The sequence below is a fragment of the Mixophyes fleayi genome, chromosome 2 (assembly GCF_038048845.1).
Source record: "Mixophyes fleayi isolate aMixFle1 chromosome 2, aMixFle1.hap1, whole genome shotgun sequence".
In the NCBI taxonomy this organism is placed as follows: domain Eukaryota; kingdom Metazoa; phylum Chordata; class Amphibia; order Anura; family Limnodynastidae; genus Mixophyes; species Mixophyes fleayi.
This window is the reverse complement of record NC_134403.1, coordinates 127,693,564-127,712,247: the sequence shown is the minus strand read 5'-3', so window position 1 is coordinate 127,712,247 and position 18,684 is coordinate 127,693,564. Positions and strand designations below refer to the sequence as shown.

The following is an 18,684-nucleotide window of genomic DNA, read 5'->3' as shown; positions in this document are numbered from 1 at the left end:
AGTGTTAAGGACGCAACATGCAATGCCCAGAAGTAAAAACGATATTTACCCATTCTTAATAGTATTTCCCGCGGTGGCGCATAGTAACGTGATTGTGACCCAGGCGCTCAGCCAATGCACTGTAGAAACTGTTAGAGATCCAGGAGATTGGGGAGGACAATAAAAGTGCTGATATCCCATATTTTGTCTCCTAGAGAGTTGGGGCACCCTTGTTTGAGAGAGAGGAGTCTTTCAAACAATTTTACCCCTCAGAAGTTATTGTCTGGTGATTGTGTGTGGCCACCACACAATATACTACATAAATCATTCAGAAGTCCAGGGATGGGGGGGATCTCCCCCCATCCTGGCTTCAATAAACTTAGGGGGTGCTGTTATTTAAAAGAGGGGACACTTCTCTATCAAATGATGTAACCCCTTACTAGTTTTGTCACATATGATCACCATACAATAACACCCTACACTACAGAACATTTTAAGGAGCCTGGGATGGGGTTAGATGTTGTAATACCCAGATCTCCCCCATCCTGACTCTATCTACGGAGACCAGACATTTAAAAGAGTTTAGTCTCCTCCTTCAAATGATGTGCCCCCTTTAGTAGTTGTTTTAGCAATGTACACCACAAAAAGCGTTAAGTTTAGAGTTGGGAAGGTTATAATGCTCATATTTCTCCCATCCTGGATTCAACAAACCCAGGGCTACTGTGATTTGATGCAGTAGATCGACTGTATTTAGTTTCTTTTAGTTCAATTTCTTGCAATTTATATAACCCCAGCCTTTTTGGGCATTTTGGTAGATTATCTTTGTTGCATCAGTAGACTATAAGGAAACTGAAATACGCAGATCTTGTGCAGAACAGAGGTGTCTCGTTGGAAGATATTTTGAGACAGGTGAGGAGATGTATGTTGGTGCAGTTTTGTTGATAGCCTTGTATGGTAGCAGAAGTATTTTATATTGGATTAGGTGGGGCAGCACGGTGGCTCAGTGGTTAGCACTTCTGCCTCACAGCGCTGGGATCATGAGTTCTATTCCTGATCATGGCTTTATCTGTGTGGAGTTTGTATGTTCTCCCCTTGTTTGCGTGGGTTTCCTCCTGGTGCTCCGGTTTCCTCCCACACTCCAAAAACATACTGGTATGTTAATTGGCTGCTATCAAAATTGACCCTAGTCTCTCTCTCTCTGTCTGTGTCTGTGTATGTTAGGGAATTTAGACTGTAAGCTCCAATGGGGCAGTGACTGATGTGAATGAGTTCTCTGTACAGCGCTGCGGAATCAGTGGTGCTATATAAATTGATGATAGGAAGGATAAATTGAATAGCATAGGAAGGATTATTTTCCTTGTAAATCAATTATAGACGCTACATGCAAAATGGATTGTAGGGGTGGTGGTCTGACCAGAAAGGAGGGGATTGCAATAGTCAATGCGCAAGATAAATGTATGAATTAAAGTTTTTGCATCTTCTGCCAGATATGTGCATATTTTGGATTTTTTTTATTTAGATGTGCGCAACATGATTTAAATTCATAGAGTCAATGTGGGGAACAAAGGATAGTTCTGAGACAGGGATCACACCTAGGCAGCTAGCTTGTGGTGTGGGATTTATGGTCATGTCGTCAACAGAAATTGAAATGTCAGACAGGTAACTTAAGTTGGTGGGTGGGAAAATTATTAACTGTTTTTGAAAGACAGAGTTTAAGTTTGTGTGAGGACATCCAAGATGAAATGGCAGAAAGGCAGTCAGTGATGCGGACCAACACAGATGTGAGAGATCATGTGATGATGGATACATTTGTGTATCATCCGCATAGAGATGATGCTGAAATCCAAAGAAGCTTATTCGTTTTCCAAGAAAGGTGGTATAGATAGAGAGCAGCGTTGTGTTGGTACTGAGCCTTGTGGTACTCCCAACTGGTAAGGGAAAGAGTAAAGGTGGATCCAGAGAAATTAGCACTGAAAGAGTGATTAGATAGGTAGGATAAAGTACCAGGATAGGACAGTGTCTTGAAGACCTAGGTATTGTAGCGTATGTATGAAAAGAGAGTAATCAACAGTGTCAAATGCAGCAGAGAGATCCAGGAGAATTAGAAGAGAGTATTGGCCTTTAATTTTAGCAGTGGCTAAATCATTGACAACCTTGGTAAATGCAGTCTTTGTGGAGGGTTGAGAGCGAAAGCCTGACTGAAGAGGATCCAATAGGATATTTTCAGAAAGAAAGTGTGTGAGGCGAGTGTAGGCAATACTGTCTAGATGCTTGGAGGGGCATGGGAGCTGAAACATGGAACGGTAATTTGAGAGAGAGTTTGGGTAAGAATTTAGTTTTTTTTCAGAATAGGAGTAATCACTGTGTGCTTAAACAATGACTGAAAGTTACCAGTAGAGAGAGAGATTACAGATTTTAGTTAGAACACAGGAGACAGGGATATACTCAATTTTGAGGGAATAGGATTAAGAGGACAGGATATTGGGAAGATAAGAATAGAGTAGATACTTCATCTTAATTTGTGGGATCAAATTAAGAGAAGATGTAGGAGGCTGCTGGGAAGGAATTGAGCTGGTTGCTTGTCAAGGAAGATGATACCAATTCAAGTCAGCTCTTATCTTCCCCTTGATGTAGGAAGCAAGATCCTGGGCACTGATAGTAGTCTAAGGGTTTGGGGTTGGAGAGTGTGTTTTGAAAATGCAGAGATGAGAGCTTGGAAGTTTGTTTGTTTGTTTGTTTTATCAGTGTCCAGATCATTTTAGTAGAGGTGGCAGATAGCCGTATGTAGGGAAATCATTAGAGGTACAAGATTTACACCAGTGCCATTCTGCTTTACAGGAAAGTTCTTCAATATTTTGTGTTACTTTAGTCTGCCACGGCTGACAATAAAGTCGACGCGGAGTATAGATTTGTTGGAGCCTCTTGATAGAGGACTGTTGCTAGGGTTTGACAAAAGTGAGGTACTGCCATATCGGGGTAGGAGAATGTAGAGGTTGGGGAGGAATGTGTTTGAGAGAGGTGGAAAACTGTTGACAATTAATACGCCTGGTATAGTTTGACAGCAGAGATGTTAAAGTACTAGGGTTGAGCGTGCTGCTGATAAGGTGATGATCTGAGAGGGGGAAAAGAGTGTTAAGGAATTCAGAAAGTAAGCATAGTCTAGAGAAAACAAAATCAAGGCAATGGCCACCCCGATGAGTAGAGGATGCAACCCACTAGGAGAGGCCACGAGAGGAGGTTAGAGATAGTAGTTTGGAAGCAGCGTTGGAACCTGGATTAGCAATCGGGATGTTGAAATCACCCACAATAACGGTGGGGGTGTCGGAAGATAAGAAGTGAGGGAGCCTTGCAGAGAAATGTTGAACAAATTGTTTGTGTGGGCCAGGGGGGCTCCAGATCACAACTACACGCATAGAGAATGGATTAAAAATCTGAATAGCAATGTACTTCAAAAAATGTGAACTGTGAGTGATGGGACATTAGGTAGACCTGCAAAGTGCAGTGTGGGCGGAGTAGTCTAACCCCACCTCCTTGTCTGCCTCTAGGTCTGGAGGTGTGTGAAGTGAATTACCACGTGAGGGTGTGACGTTTTGGGGCTTCCTATACTAAGTGGGGTTTTTTCACAAAGTGTTGGCAAATGCACAGATAAACAGCTCAACATCTAACCACATGGATATACATACCCCAGGGATGTATATTAAGTACTACTCCTCTTATCCTCTGCTAATCTAACCCCATCTCCTTAATTTGTATCTCTGCTGTGCAACTGTATTTTTTAAAAGTATGTAACAGGATTGTGTTATCTATTGCTTTAACCTGTGTTGGTTGTGTGTTTTTAGATGGCCGTGTGTTCATCTACACTAATAAATATACACACACATACATATATATATATATATATATATATATATATATATATATATATATATATATATATATATATATATATATATTATATTTAATTTTTTTTTTTTTTTTTTAATTCTGACCAATTACTGCAGATTTAGCTACTTTGTTTTCATCCCAGCTATATCTCAGCAAACATGTGTTTTGGTTGTGACACTAAGTGGGTTTTTCTCAAAGTGTTAGGAAATACACACTACAGGAAATTTCTCCCGATGCGATATCCTTAACAATTTTACCAAAGTTCAGATCAGCATGCGATTCATGTGTACACACTATACACGTTTTAAAAGACTTACCTTTTATATCTGTGCTCTTCATCTGTCATAACCCTCGGTTGAAAAGATCATGACTCCTCACTCCATAGAGATTTATGGACACTGCCGGCCGTGAGTGCTTGCACACTGCAGAATTGGGACAACATTGTTCCATTGTTGAACGAGATTTTTAGTCCAGTTTAAAAATCAAATCATTTGATACAGTGTGCTTTGGAAAAATAACTGTTCATCGTTGAAGCGTACACACCAATGTGATATAGGGCCAAAGGTTGTTTATCGTGTGATTGGCCCAGTAATCCGCAGAAAAACCTGTAGTGTGTACCAAGTATAAAACAACACAATTGAATAACATTTGAAGGCATCCAGAAATAAGCTACACCTGCTTTAACCAGACTCTACACTTCTTCTCTAACTGCAAGAAACCTTGCCTGAAAAAGCTGCAGAGATGTGGCACAAAGTTCTATGGTCAGATAAAACTAAAGTAGAATTTTTGGCTTTAATGCTAAAAGTTACACCTGGTGCAAATCAAACACTGTACACCAGCCAGGTAATACCATCTGTTCTGTGAAGTATGTTGGTTATAGCATTGTGTTATGGGAATGCTTTTTAATGGCGGTCCTGTCAGAACTGATGGGAAGATGAGGGATGCATGTTGCAGACAAATCTTGGACAAAAAAGAAAACCTGCTACCTTCTGCCAAAAAAAAATGGATAACATGTTTCGTTCAACAGCATAGTGATCCAAAGCATACTGCAAGAGCAATATTTACATTTTATTACTTTATGGTCAACTGTTATTTTCATTTTGTGTAGGCTCTGTAAAGTAAATGTGTAGTTCAGATTGCGATTGTATGAAAACTGGATCAGGAGCTAAATGCTTTTTGAAAGCACTGTAGGTATATTTCAGCACTATGGGAAACCGTGTGACTGACCTACTGAGAAAGTTTGCTCAGTAAGAATGAACATATATTACCTAAAGCAGTGGATAGCTGAGGTTATATCTGTCAGTGATTTGTCATTTCCTTTCTGAATGCCAAATACCTTGTTCTGTTTTTATCTGCCTATTATTAGCAGCTATATCTATTCCTAGAGCCTAATTGAATGTAATGAAGAAAAAGGTTGGACCATTGAAGCTTGGCATTCCCTGCTCATTGTACTTCTCTCAGTGCGAAAAGGGCCAAGTTAACATAAACCTGAGTGGGCTGTTTAACCTTCATTCTCTACTGGACATGAAGATGCAATAACATTTGCAGCTGAAAGGGTCCTTTCTCAGATTGTAATGTTTAAGGATGTAAATGAAGCATTTTGTCTCTTCTGTCGCCTGGAGGTGTTATGCAGGAAAACACTGGGATTAGTTCCACAGATTTCTTTTCTTATGTAAAAAACCAAAGCAGCTTTTAGTGCCATAAAGTAAAATAAGATCAGTGTGGACAACATGCAGGGAAATTGCATACATTTAATGTGTTTGCTTTCCTCTATATCTTAGAGCTATTAAAAAGTAATTCTCTCAATACAGCTGCAGTTTCCAGTCTTGTTGGGGAATGTTGATGTGTGTTTTCACCTTTTAACTCCATGCAGTAAACTTTGTGACACACTGATGATCTCTCACAGAAATCTTTTACCTTGTGAAATGGTAAACATTGGCCATATTGACTGTCACATAATGAATGATATGTACTATTTATCTTTTACACCTGCAGATCTCATTACATTATTGCTATATTTGCATTGGTGTAGTAGCATATATTGCATATTATAATTTAACACTGGCAAACAATGCATGTGTTTAATGGTAACACAATCACTATTTGATCAAATAAGATCACATTAATAGCTGAATCCAAAAAATTAATGTAAAATATATGTATTTTTTTTCATTTGTTTTAAAAAAAAGTAAAAATAATTAAAAATTTTTTATTTTTTTTAAACAAATAACTAATTTACAAACTAGATATACAGAAGGAGCATAGACTTGGCGCAGATTCTCACACGAGAAAAAGTAAATATTGATTACTTGTTAGATTTAATGGGACCCAAAGAATTCAAAGTGTCTTTGACTCACAACTATCATTTATTCCCCACATCAACTCTATATCTAAATCATGTTACATACATCTAAAGAATATTTCCACAATAAGCACATATCTCACACAAGGCACCTCAAAAACCTTAATTCATGCACTCATCTCCCGCATCGACTATTGCAATTCCCTCCTTACTGGTCTTCCCAAAGTCAGACTTGAACCCCTACAATCTATTTTGCACGCAGTGGCTAGATTGATTTTCCTTGCAAACCGTTCTTCCTCTGCTGAGCCACTCTGTCAGTCTCTACATTGTTTGCCTGTATTTCAACAAATCCAATACAAAATTCTTCTACTAACATACAAGGCCGTCAACAAAATTGCACCGACTTGTTCCTCACTTGTCTCAAAATATCTCCCTACTCGACACCTCCGTTGTTCACAAGATCTGTGTCCCTTCCACTCTCATCACATCCTCCCATTCTCGGTTACAGGACTTTTTTCGGGCTGCACCCACTTTATGGAATTCCCTCCCTCGCACAGTAAGACTTTCCTCTAGTCTTCAAACCTTTATGCGTTCTCTTAAAACCCACCTCTTCAGTCAAGCTTATGATATTCCTCAACCACCCTCTTAGTCTCCCTAGATTACCCTATTACCACCCTCTATACAGCTAAAACAAGACAACAACCCTCTGACCAACATTGCCACACACACAGCACACTCAATATGCAATATGATGTAGCACATGCCCTTGTGTTTCAAACTCCCATTGTCCCATAGATTGTAAGCTTGCGAGCAGGGCCCTCTTACCTCTCTGTCTGTATGTGTTACCCAGTATTGTTTTATTAATGTTTGTTCCTAATTGTAATGCGCTACAGAATTTGCTGGTGCTATATAAATAAATGTTGATGATGAAAGTGTCACCGGAAGTATTACTGTACTTTTAACAATATATCTACTGTCACAGAGCTGGTTAGAGTATTAGCACAAAATGGATATATTTACTGTATTAACACAATGAGGGCTGTTTAATAACACAGTACAAATGTACAAAAAATATCCTGAGCAACCAATCCACTTTCATTGTCTAACTTGCACTATATTCATTACAGTTAAATGCTGATTGGTTGCAACTAAGCAAGTATGCACTGTTCTATTTGTAAAAGCAAACAAACATGTTAGTCTTTTATATCCTGTGATAAATAAGAAGCCACAATATTCAGACCTAAATGATAAAAAAAAAAATCTATAAATAGGTTAATGGAAACTATATTATCTGTTCTATACACAAAATAAAATACGTTGACTGATTAAACTACTTCTGATCTTCTTACTGAAAATATTTAATTTAGTCTAGATACATTAAAAGTAAATTATAATATGAATTTTCACTGAAACCACTGAGTGGTATCCTTATATTTTCTCAAGGCAAGGACATAAGCTACTGGTTATAATCTGTTACATTTAAAATCAGTATGACATAATTGTTCTTGCAGCCATATGTTGCAGGTTACAAACCACAATGGAGATCAAGAAAGTGCAATCACCTGGATTTATACAAGTAAATAATACCTTGTTGTTTCACTTTTGTTTGTTGTTATTTGAGGATAAGCACAGTTCAGTGTGTTATACATAAGTGTTATCATGCTTGTAACTATCTATTACAAGTGATACAGATCTCCCTAAGTAGTTGCTGGTGTTAGTAGAAGAAGGTTTGTTTTTAAACCATGTATTTTGGAAAATATCTGAAATGACAGCGCTACGCTTAGCACAAGTCAGATAGTGATCTAATCCTAGTTTAGGCACGTCTTCAGGCAGGTTGAAGTGGGCTACATAATTATCTCAGATTATCCCAGGTAGTATCTACAGCACAATAAATCACACAGGTATAAATGGTCTATAGCAGGGCCATCTTAACAACATTATGGGCCCCCGGGCAAAGCAGTGCACCGGGGCCCATATATATATATATATATATATATATATATATATATATATATATATATATATATATATATATATGTATATATGTATAGAGATACAGGTATAGATGTAGATATATAGAGATAAATAGATGTACTTTCTCAGTGACCCTTGAAGGTTTTTTTTTTGCAGGATTATTTATTCTAATTAAGAGTGCTGCCTATGGGGCCCCCGGGCACCTGCCCATCGTGCCCAATGGAAAAGATGGCCCTGGTCTATAGTATTTGTTACTATTATGTGATCAAATTGTAAGATATTTAAAATATGCTCCACTACTAATGTACTTAACCCCAAGTTCCCATCATCATGGCACATGTTAACTGTAAACATTTTTTAGAACCCCTAAGTTATGTTGTAGCAGCTCATGTAAGACCAGGTCATCCATTGGGCAACCTAGGCCCCCACCTAATGCCTATTGTTATTACAAATATGATCTGGCTGTTTGGTTGGATCTTTCAGATTTGGACACACTCCTGTATTTACATGTTTGACAAATCTTACAGATTGAGTTGGTTGAGGGTTGGGCCGAGAGGTTATATTGGTCTGTGTATGTCCATCTTAACTCTCTTTACTGACTGCCAATGGTATATTTATTATATGCAAAAAAGAAAGAATTAAATCTGTAAAAGAAAATATTCTGTGTGAATATTCTCATAAGTCCCAACCAAATAAGTGTCAATAAAATATTTATATTTAATAAGTCATATATAATATCTGCAAATATAAAATAAGCGTGTAGTAAAAATATGTTGTATAAGCAAATTAAAACATGTGTTTTACCAGGTCCAAAAAAATAATCTGTTTCACATAAGGTTTATGATAATAAACATGGCGTGAAACAGATTAAATCATTTTTTGGACCTACGTCCTAATTATTTTGCACAAATATTTTTTTTTTCTATATTTTATTTGCCAATTGGATATTATACATAATATGGGCAGATGGTTTTTGTATCCATTTAATTTTGAATTAATAAAGATAGATATTTTATTAGTTTGGACTTGTGAAAGCTGCCATAGCAAATACTTTCTCTTTTGCTTGTTTGCCTGTAGTATATTTATGTCAGCAGGGTTCCTTGCACTATATAAATGGCACCTTAGAAGGGCAGCAGAGTGGTCATACCTAAATTCCAGCTGTCAATGACAGCCTGGAGTTTGTGACATGACCAGGAATAGTCACCTAAGGTTTCTGGCCACATAATCAGTCTACATGGTGTTCATATTGAATTCTATGTGCAGTTCAGTGGGGAAGTCTAGACTGCTCCACTGAGCACAAGACATCATGTGATTTGTGACATTCCCAGTGTTGGGAAGGTTATCTTGGGCCAGCACTGTTGGAGATAGTGCTTGGTAAAAAGTCCACAACTGTATATGTATATTGAATTTTTGCATCATTTCCATGAGTGTTGTTTTCTTATTTACATATCTATGTATTGGACTGGCACCGGAGCTAATTCTTGGAAAGTGACACCGTAGCTAATAAATATGAGAGAGAGATATATAAATATTGGTTAATATATTAAAGTGTCTTTTTTTAATATATGATATGGCTCTATTAGGATAAAATATAGTTATAAAATTGTTTCTAGACTTTATAACTCAGACATACGTTACCTAAAGTACATATTTGGTATCCTTGAACTTAGAAAAATAAATGATCAATGGTTGTGGCAAAAGTTTCACTATTTGGATAAAAAGAACTATGGGAAGAATTATGTAAAATGTTTTGGTTGTTTTTTTTTTGTTAATTATGTGTTTTCCCATACAATACACTTATGATCACTTAGGATGGACAGTTATCACTGATGTGACTATTTTAATTTCTCCTGTTTACTTCTGTAGTTCTTTGGGAAGAAGCTCAATACAATCTATACTTAATGAAAATGCATTACATTTAGCTGTTACTATGGAGTACTAATATTTCACTACGAGTTCACCAACGTATACAGTAAAAATGTCAGTCTGTGAAGCTTCTGTTATACTCTCAATGTGCTGTATCTTATTTTACCTTAAGAATATATTGCCTCTAATTCATCTTTAGGATCCTCTGAATGGGTATACATGTTGCATTTGTACTTGTGGTTAAGTTGGCTACAATAATGACACCAACTTAGAGGGCTTCCATCCATGCATGGTTACCAACAGTCTGACAGACAGTCAGTAAATATGTAATGGGATTTTCATTCATCAGGAAGAAACTACAGGTCATTAACGAGCTTATGTTTTCCTGGCAATGCCGTACCACAAGAATAACGACTAAGCGATTTAGAGATGCTATAAGCTTAAAACACTCTTATTATCTTCCTTGAACTTCATATATACTTCCTAATTTCACATTAAATATAGGGTTACACTAAGTATAGTGTTGTTGGTATCATATTTACAGTAATTAGCAATCCTATATTTATGTCATGTAGAGTCTAAGATTGCCGTCAGTAAAAAGTGAAAAAGGTGACAAATGTCCTTTTTGGATATATTGGTGAAAGAAAAAAACAAATGGGTAGCGAGGCTAAAAACTGAAGGGGTTAAATATATTGATGAGATAAATCAATTGCGGTCTGTATGAATAATCATTTTATGTGTTTATTTACTGTGGAAAACGGGGTTACCAACACTGGAGTCAAAATAAAATATATACACTCCTGAAGATACAAAAATATTTGCTGCAGAAGATGGTATACATCCAAGGGGAAGGTTCAGTTACCAGCGATGTGGGATGTGGATATTGCATTGCGCAAATTGTCGGCAATTACTGTAGGACTCTGCGCTCATTTTTCCTCGCACCTTAAATGAGTGGAGTTTCCAGCCAGAACATCGGCGTGAGGTGTGTCTGCAGTCGTCCTGGAGACACCTCACGCCGAATTGTATCTACCCCCCAAGAGTACAAAGAGTAGTGCTTGCAGTGCCATTAAGCAAAATATAGCTCCACTACTCAATAAACAAGTGGTAGGGAAGAATATAACTACAGACCTGTCCGTTTCACATCCATAAAGGATTGTTGTCTATATGGAGTAAAATTGCATGATGTGGGCAACAAACTTGTTGCACGGAGATCATGTGATGCAAACCTAGTGTTTTTTTTAATGTATTAACTAAAGTGATTAATTATGATTGATCAGTCGCTATAGCTACACATTATCCCACAATAAATTCATTGAGAAATTGATTTAAGAGATTGCGAAAATGATAAAGGTTTGGCTACAGGACAGAAGAGATCAGTCCTGGGTCCCATTTTTTTTCATGTATTCTTTAGTGCTATTACTTGTGGGACGCTCTGTCTTTTTGTAGATGATATAAGTTGTAAGAAGATGTAATATTAACAAGAATAGAGAATAGGGACTTTGGAGTTATAGTGTCAGATGATATGAAGGTAAGCCGTGGGAAAAGTCAGTACAGCTTCTTGTTTGTAAAGGGAACAGGATGTTTTGGACGCCTTATCCAAAATTGCCATAATAATATGGAAAAGTATCAGAAAAAGGCTACTAAAATGGTGTATGGGCTGCATGCCAAAATGTATCAGGAAAGAGCTAAACATGTACAGGTTTAAATGAGAGAACGGAAAGAGCTGATATGATAGAAACATTCAAATACATCAATAGAGCTCAGGAAGGCAGAGTTCATATTCTCTGTACAGTGCTGCCTGATATGATTGGTGCTAGATAAATAAACAATGATCATAAGATAATATATTTTAAAAATAATAGGATTTCTAGAACAAGGGCACACTTTGAAATTAGAGAGAGGAAAACTGAAAGGTGACAAAATGAAGAACTCATTTTTATTTTTTTACATGAAAGGCAATAGACCAGGGTTTCCCAAACCCAGTCCTCAGGGCTCCCCAACAGTGCAGGTTTTCCATATCTCCTTGCTGGAGCACAGGTGTATTCATTACTGACTGACACATTGTAACAGATCCACAGGTGGTCCTAATTATGTCACATGTGATCAGGAAAACCTGCACTGTTAGGGAGCCCTGAGGACTGGGTTTGGGAAACCCTGCAATAGATCATGGAATAGTCTCCCAGCTATTATGTTCTTGACTGATAGGGGCATATTCAAGTAAATGCAATGTGCCTCCGGAACAGCCCCGAAGTCACTTTGCGTGACCGCAACATTGCAGATTTGCCTTCGCCGCCCCATAATGCATTCATAAAATATTATAGCCAAAAACAAGACCTCCCCTCCCACCATCAAAAACTCACAAAAGTCGGAGTAGACTAGATGGAAGTATGTTTTTCTATACCGTCAAGCAGCATGTTTCTATAATCTATAATATAAATGCTTAGTGGCATGTGTTAGTCTGTGTGTGTGTGTAGAAAAAATAAAACCAGGCTGCAGCGCCACCTGCTGGGCGGAGTTATACACTGACCTACTAAATTCTTAGTGTGTGTGTGGAAAAAAAAATTCAGAAAGGGCTGAAATTTGGTATACTAAGATGTTTTTAATTTGTTAATTGTTAAAAGTGTTTATAAAGATTTAAAAAAAAATAATATATATTTCTTGAAGGAGAAGTGACAGTTGGGAGTGGTTGGTGGTTGCCGGGGGTGACAGTGGGGAGTGGTTGCCGGGGGTGAAAGTGGGGAGTGGTTGGTGGTTGCCGGGGGTGACAGGAGAGAGGAGTGTGATACTCCGGACCGCTGAGAGAGATCCCTGTGTCTGGATAGACATCTGGATAGATGTGGCGATGAAAATGAAGGATGAGGTGATGGAGAAGAATGATGAGGTGGTGACATGTGGACAAAACCACGTTAAAAAAGGGCGCTTACGTCGGGAAGTAACGCTCTTCCCCTGAGGAGGCCTGGGCTATGGCCCAAATGCATGACAAGAACCTTTTTAACACCTTACGTAGCTTGATTTGACTAGAATGCATGAGTATCATGCACGGGTTAACTTGTACACATATATGTAGTAAATGTTGTTTTATTTATACCTACAGGCCCAAGATCTCAACCAAATTGGCTACAACCCTGATTTGCCCAAATGAAACCCGCATTTAACTTCCAAAACGCTTTTATGATTTTGAAAATAGAAAGGTTTGCAAGTTGTTACTGTATGCACCAAACTTTCCATTTGAATGAAGAGTTATACAGCTATGGCTCAAATTCATTAGTATTACCTGACTGGTCCAAAACAAACCTATTATATTTGTTTCAATCTGTCTAAAAGTCAACATATCCATTTTCTTAAACATTGGTTCCTTTTAAACAAATGAGAATTTAATTCCACTTACATTAAAAATAAATAAAATAAAAACCCCTCATCATTACCCTTTATAAAACTACAACTAACAGTTCTACTGTTTTTTGTCATTTATAAGGGTGTTTCTACTTCAAAAGTATGAACTTTACCCTTGCATAGTATTTAAATATGTGCTTTTTTTTACATTTACCTGGATGTTTGTAGTGCTAATTGCTGCTGTTTTTAAAAGCAACAATGAAATCTTTATTAGGGTAAAGTTTATGATTGTTTTACCCAAGGTAGCCAAGTACTAATTGCCAGAGTGTTGTTTGAATTTTGTCAGTGACTTTTATTAGTCAAAACTGAGAATATTTATAAGGTAACAATATATTATGTTATTCGTTATATATATAATATAGCAAAGGGACACCAAATGTAAATTATTGTAATATCTATATATCTAGATATATTTGTTATAATAATTTAGATTTGATGTGTCCCTTTGCTCGTTCTGCTAGAATATTGCCAAACTATACATACAAACACACAGACTGCTGTAAGGAATCAGATATGTAACTATGGAACATCTGATCAACCACTTTAATTGGTGCTTGATACATATTTTTTCGACACCCTAAATTTGTACGTGTAATAATGTATACTTCAAGAGCCAGTTAATGAAATCTAGCATCAACTATGCTATTTTAATATTTTTCAGAGCCAAGACTCCCAATAGTATTATACATATACATACATACATAAACGTACATACATAACTATATATAATATAAATTTAAACTTAGGGCAGTTTTGTGTAATATAAACAGCCCACTTCATTTTAAAAAGTCATGGCTTAAAACACAGTAGGAAGCTTGATATACTAATGAACTCTTGTACTTAGCATAGCTTGCAGAATGACTAGCATGTACCAATTAATTATCTTTTATCATTTAGTAGCAAATCATCTTTAATTAATTTTATTAATTGGGGTGGTTATGATTTTATTTATTATTATATTCTTCCTTTCAATTCTTCAGCCCATTTGTCCAATACTGTCTTAATGCAATTGTTTCACTGCAAATAGAACCAGGGAATGGACTGATTAAAGGACCTCTAAACCTGAACTACTAGCTGATAATAACATTCATAAATATATATATATATTGATGTTCCCATTCATTGATTGAACTCAAGATATTTGACATTTTGTGCCCCATTTACAGTTCGGAGTAAATCCAGCTAAAAGGTCTAAGTTTGCTCCTTGGTAAAGCCATGTTGCACTGCAGGCGGGGGATGTAAAATGTGTGGACATATTTAGATTTGGGGGAAATCCTATCTGTACTCTACTCTAAAACTCAGTGTAAACGTATAGCTGCTCAGCATGTGTGCAACATGCAAATACAGCCACTTTTTTCCCTCCATGCAAAGAAAAACTGCATTTGTACCCTTGCATCGTACCACGGTTTGTCCAGGGACAAATTTGCACCTTTTTAGCTTCAATTCCTCCTAAACCTAAATGAAGCCCTTCATTTACAGCTGAGCATGTAGAAGCGGTTGTCACTTTGTCAATCAAACACTGATACTTAGCATGAGTAGTTTTCCTTGTAGGATGTTTTGCCTTCTAATAAAACAGGATAATCTATATCAGTACATATAGTATTGAAAGGTCACATGAACACAAAATGTGTATTTAATGAATATCAGGTTTGAGTACATGTAAACATTTTTACTATTTGTTTATTTTTGTAGACACATTTTATTTAACTACTTTAAACACCAAGTGTTCTCTTTTAAGGTTCCTCTGAAGTGTGAAACCACAGATAACACCCAATGTGTTTTAGTAGTAAGCATAAAACTGTCATTGTCTCCACAGGCAGCAGAAAGCGTCACCTTCATTGGACCTGACACACATGCTATTCAAGCTATGGGAGACAAGATTGAAAGCAAGATTTTAGCCAAGAATGCAAATGTTAACACCATCCCTGGCTATGACGGAGTGGTCAAGGTGAGAAACTGCATTGCTATTATCTGGCCCAGACTTAATAATAATAATAATAATAATATTTATATAGCACCTTCCTCTCAATAGGACTCAAAGGACTTTACAGTTGCAGAATAAAACACAGGATACATATGAGAGCTAAATATTGGGTAATATGCCTGAGTAAAGGGAGGTGACGAGTTCCAAAGAGGAAGAGCCACAAAGCTAAAAATGTGGGCCCCAAATGAAGTATAGGAGATTCTAGCTACAGTTTGTAGCCCTTCATCTGCAGATTGAAGTGAACTTGTGGACATATAGGTAATCAGAAGCTTCTTCAAGTATCTTGGACCTTGATTATGTAGAGGTTTGAATGCCAATAAGCCAATCTTCAAATAGATTAATATAGGCATCCAGTGAAGGGAATGGAGAACAGGTTTTATGTGGAGGAAATGGGGCAGGTTAACTAATAGTCTGTCTGCTGCTCACAGCTGGCACTTATCCTTACAGTGTCCTGATAAGACCTGAAACAGTTAAACAAAACAAACAAACATGTGAGACTGAGTTGTTGTGACATTACTGTGTTTGAATCAATCAATCAATCCACAATGTGCCATTTTTGCAAAGCCAGTCTGTTTAGCAGTCAGTTACTGTGTCCCTGTTTCCTTATAGGAGCTCCTCCCTTCTAACATGGCAACCTGTCGCAGAGGAGTGACAACTTGGTGGACCTGTTTAATCTAGTACATGCACAACAGTTATTTCACATAACTCTGTAATGAACAGTTTTTGACATATGTTAATATAAAATATTGGCTTTTACTACTAGCTTTTTAACTTTGTGGGTTTCTAACTAAATTATACCATACATGCATAGACACATGACTCTTGTCATATTATGAATTTAGTGGGCCTATTGGAAAGAGTAGTGCTTGCGTCCTCCCCCTCCTGCATGTCAAGGACTGAAGGATGGGGAACATCTGTGACAGGGTGAGAGCGGCAAAGGCATATTTGACATATGTATAAACAAAAACAAACGTAGATCCTCTGCACTCTACATGTACAGACTGGGGTGCAAGAGGGGGTTGCCCACATTGTATAGACAAAAAACAGGGATACTCTGCACTCTCCAAACACATAATTAATGCTGTACTAACTACTTATATATATTAAAAACAGGGAATGTTAGTTCCACCTTTTGCAATATATGTCTGACCAACTGAAGTCAAAGTCTTCCCAATCTGGTCAGTCCTAGCATGATCAAATGCAATGCTTTTTTTTTTATCTGGGCTTAAGGCTTCCCTGCACACAGCAGTTGCCCGGGGAAGGGCCAGCTACCAGGAAGGACCATCAATGCCATAACGGACCCTGATAATTCTAGTGTTGGCCAGACCATTGCCCCAGGCCCAATTGCTACCATGCCAGTACAACTGTTGTACTGTACATAAATACACTACTGCTTCATAAATACACTACTGACCTGACTTTATGGTTCAAATGTTAAAGTGCTAAATCAGGGATTATAAGGACACACCTCTTTGGGAAATGCAGTTCTTTTGCAACAATTATACTTAACATTTTGGACCTGATTCATTAAGGAAAGTAAAGCAAAAAAATGAGTAACTTTGCTCCTTGGCAAAACCATTGTCACATGCCAGGCAGTCGGGCTGTGCACCCGATGCCCGGCGCTCTCACCTGGTCCCCGCTGCAGCTCGCTTCGTCCCGGCCGCCGCCATCTTCATTGCAGACCCAATCTATTCATTTCTTCTGCTTCCCTCCTATTGGCTGACTCATTTTGGCTCCAAAATTCAAAAGGCACCTCCTCCTGATGTCCGGCACTTGTTCTTTTAGTTACCTCATAGGTGCTAGACGTGGCTCCTTTTCTCCTGCTGTGTTTTCTCTCCTTGTGGATTGCATCCTGCAACAACCTGCTGACCGCAGAGCTGACACTTCAGTGCACTTTCTCTCTATTCCAGTGGTAGTCTGTTGTCTGCAGAGCTGACACTTCCTCATGTACTACGCCATTGTTCCAATGGTAACCTGCTGACTGCAATTTCTCATCTTCTAGCAAGTTCACCTCTCCTTGTGTTGTCTGTCATTGTTGATCTTCTCTGTATATTCCCTTATGGGTTTGGCCTGGTACTCTTAGTAGGGGCCGCAATCTGCGGGATAGAAGCAGCTAAGACCAAACCACCTTTCAGCGGTTCCTGGTGAAAACCGTCTCCCCGTTAGACTCCACACCTTACTAGAGTAGTGCAAATCTAGGCAAGCTGAAGGATCTATTCCTGAACCGTGACAACCATGTTGCATTGCAGGGGGATGTATCTTTAAAATGTGATGGCAGATTTATATTTGGTGTAGAATATATCCTAGATCATCTTTAAATTTCAGTGTACAAATAAGCTATCAAGTATTTGTATGCTACATGAAAAAACAGTCAATATTTTCCTTATGTGCAAAATAAAAAACTAATTTGCACCCCATGCATTGTAACATGGTTTTGTCCAGGAAAAAACTTACTCATTTTTTTGTCTTACTTTCCTTAGTGAATCAGGCCCTTTAAAAATAAGTGTCAATTAACGATTAAGAAAAGCTCAAATGTAAAAGGTTGTGTTCAGCATTAACCCTGTAGTTGCCAAAGTGCAGTGAGTATGAAAAAAGTGTTCCTCTTCTGGGATGTGGTTAAGCTTTGAATGCAGTGCAGAGTACTAAAAGACAGATGATATGATTCGAGTGTGTACTCTAATAGATGCTTAATGTGCAATTTGTAACTGATGCAAATCATACAAATGTATCATACAACTCTGTAGCTGTCTGTCCAGATCTGCAGAATTTTGTAGGACCTTACAAATAAAGGATGATGATTGTGCTCTAGCAGAGAATTAATAAACTTGGATGAAGCTCTTGTTAAAGTGAACTCATAGCTTCACCTATCATTGCGCATGTGTGATGAACCTTCTAAGAGAGCTCAAGCCGCAACTTGCACGGAGGATCAGGATTCATAGCGGGAGGGAAAGCTATTGCAACATATATTCAAATATTGGCTAAAGTACATAATGCAAAACTAGTAAATAAATGTGAATAAAACTTATTAATGACACAAGTAACAAATACACATATAAACACATATGTGTGTGTGTGTGTGTGTATATATATATATATATATATATATATATATATATATATATATATATATATATATATATATATATATATATTTGTGTATGTATCAAGGAAATAATACCAGCTATATTTGTTACCTAAAACACTGGGTAGCCCAAAATAAAAGACCTCATTAAATCAATAAATTAGCAGCAAAAAATGGGGAGTCGTCATTTAAACCAATGTGGGAGATTGTATTAATCTG

General features: G+C 37.5%; 1 protein-coding gene across 1 annotated transcript in view; it reads left to right on the top strand.

Annotated features, from left to right (window-relative positions):
- PCCA (propionyl-CoA carboxylase subunit alpha) overlaps positions 1 to 18,684 on the top strand; it is a 357,370-nt gene that overhangs the window by 64,312 nt on the left and 274,374 nt on the right. The window contains exon 7 of the mRNA XM_075199966.1: positions 15,216 to 15,347. Within this exon, the coding sequence (XP_075056067.1) occupies positions 15,216 to 15,347 (132 nt within the window). The remainder of the gene's footprint in view (positions 1 to 15,215; positions 15,348 to 18,684) is intronic.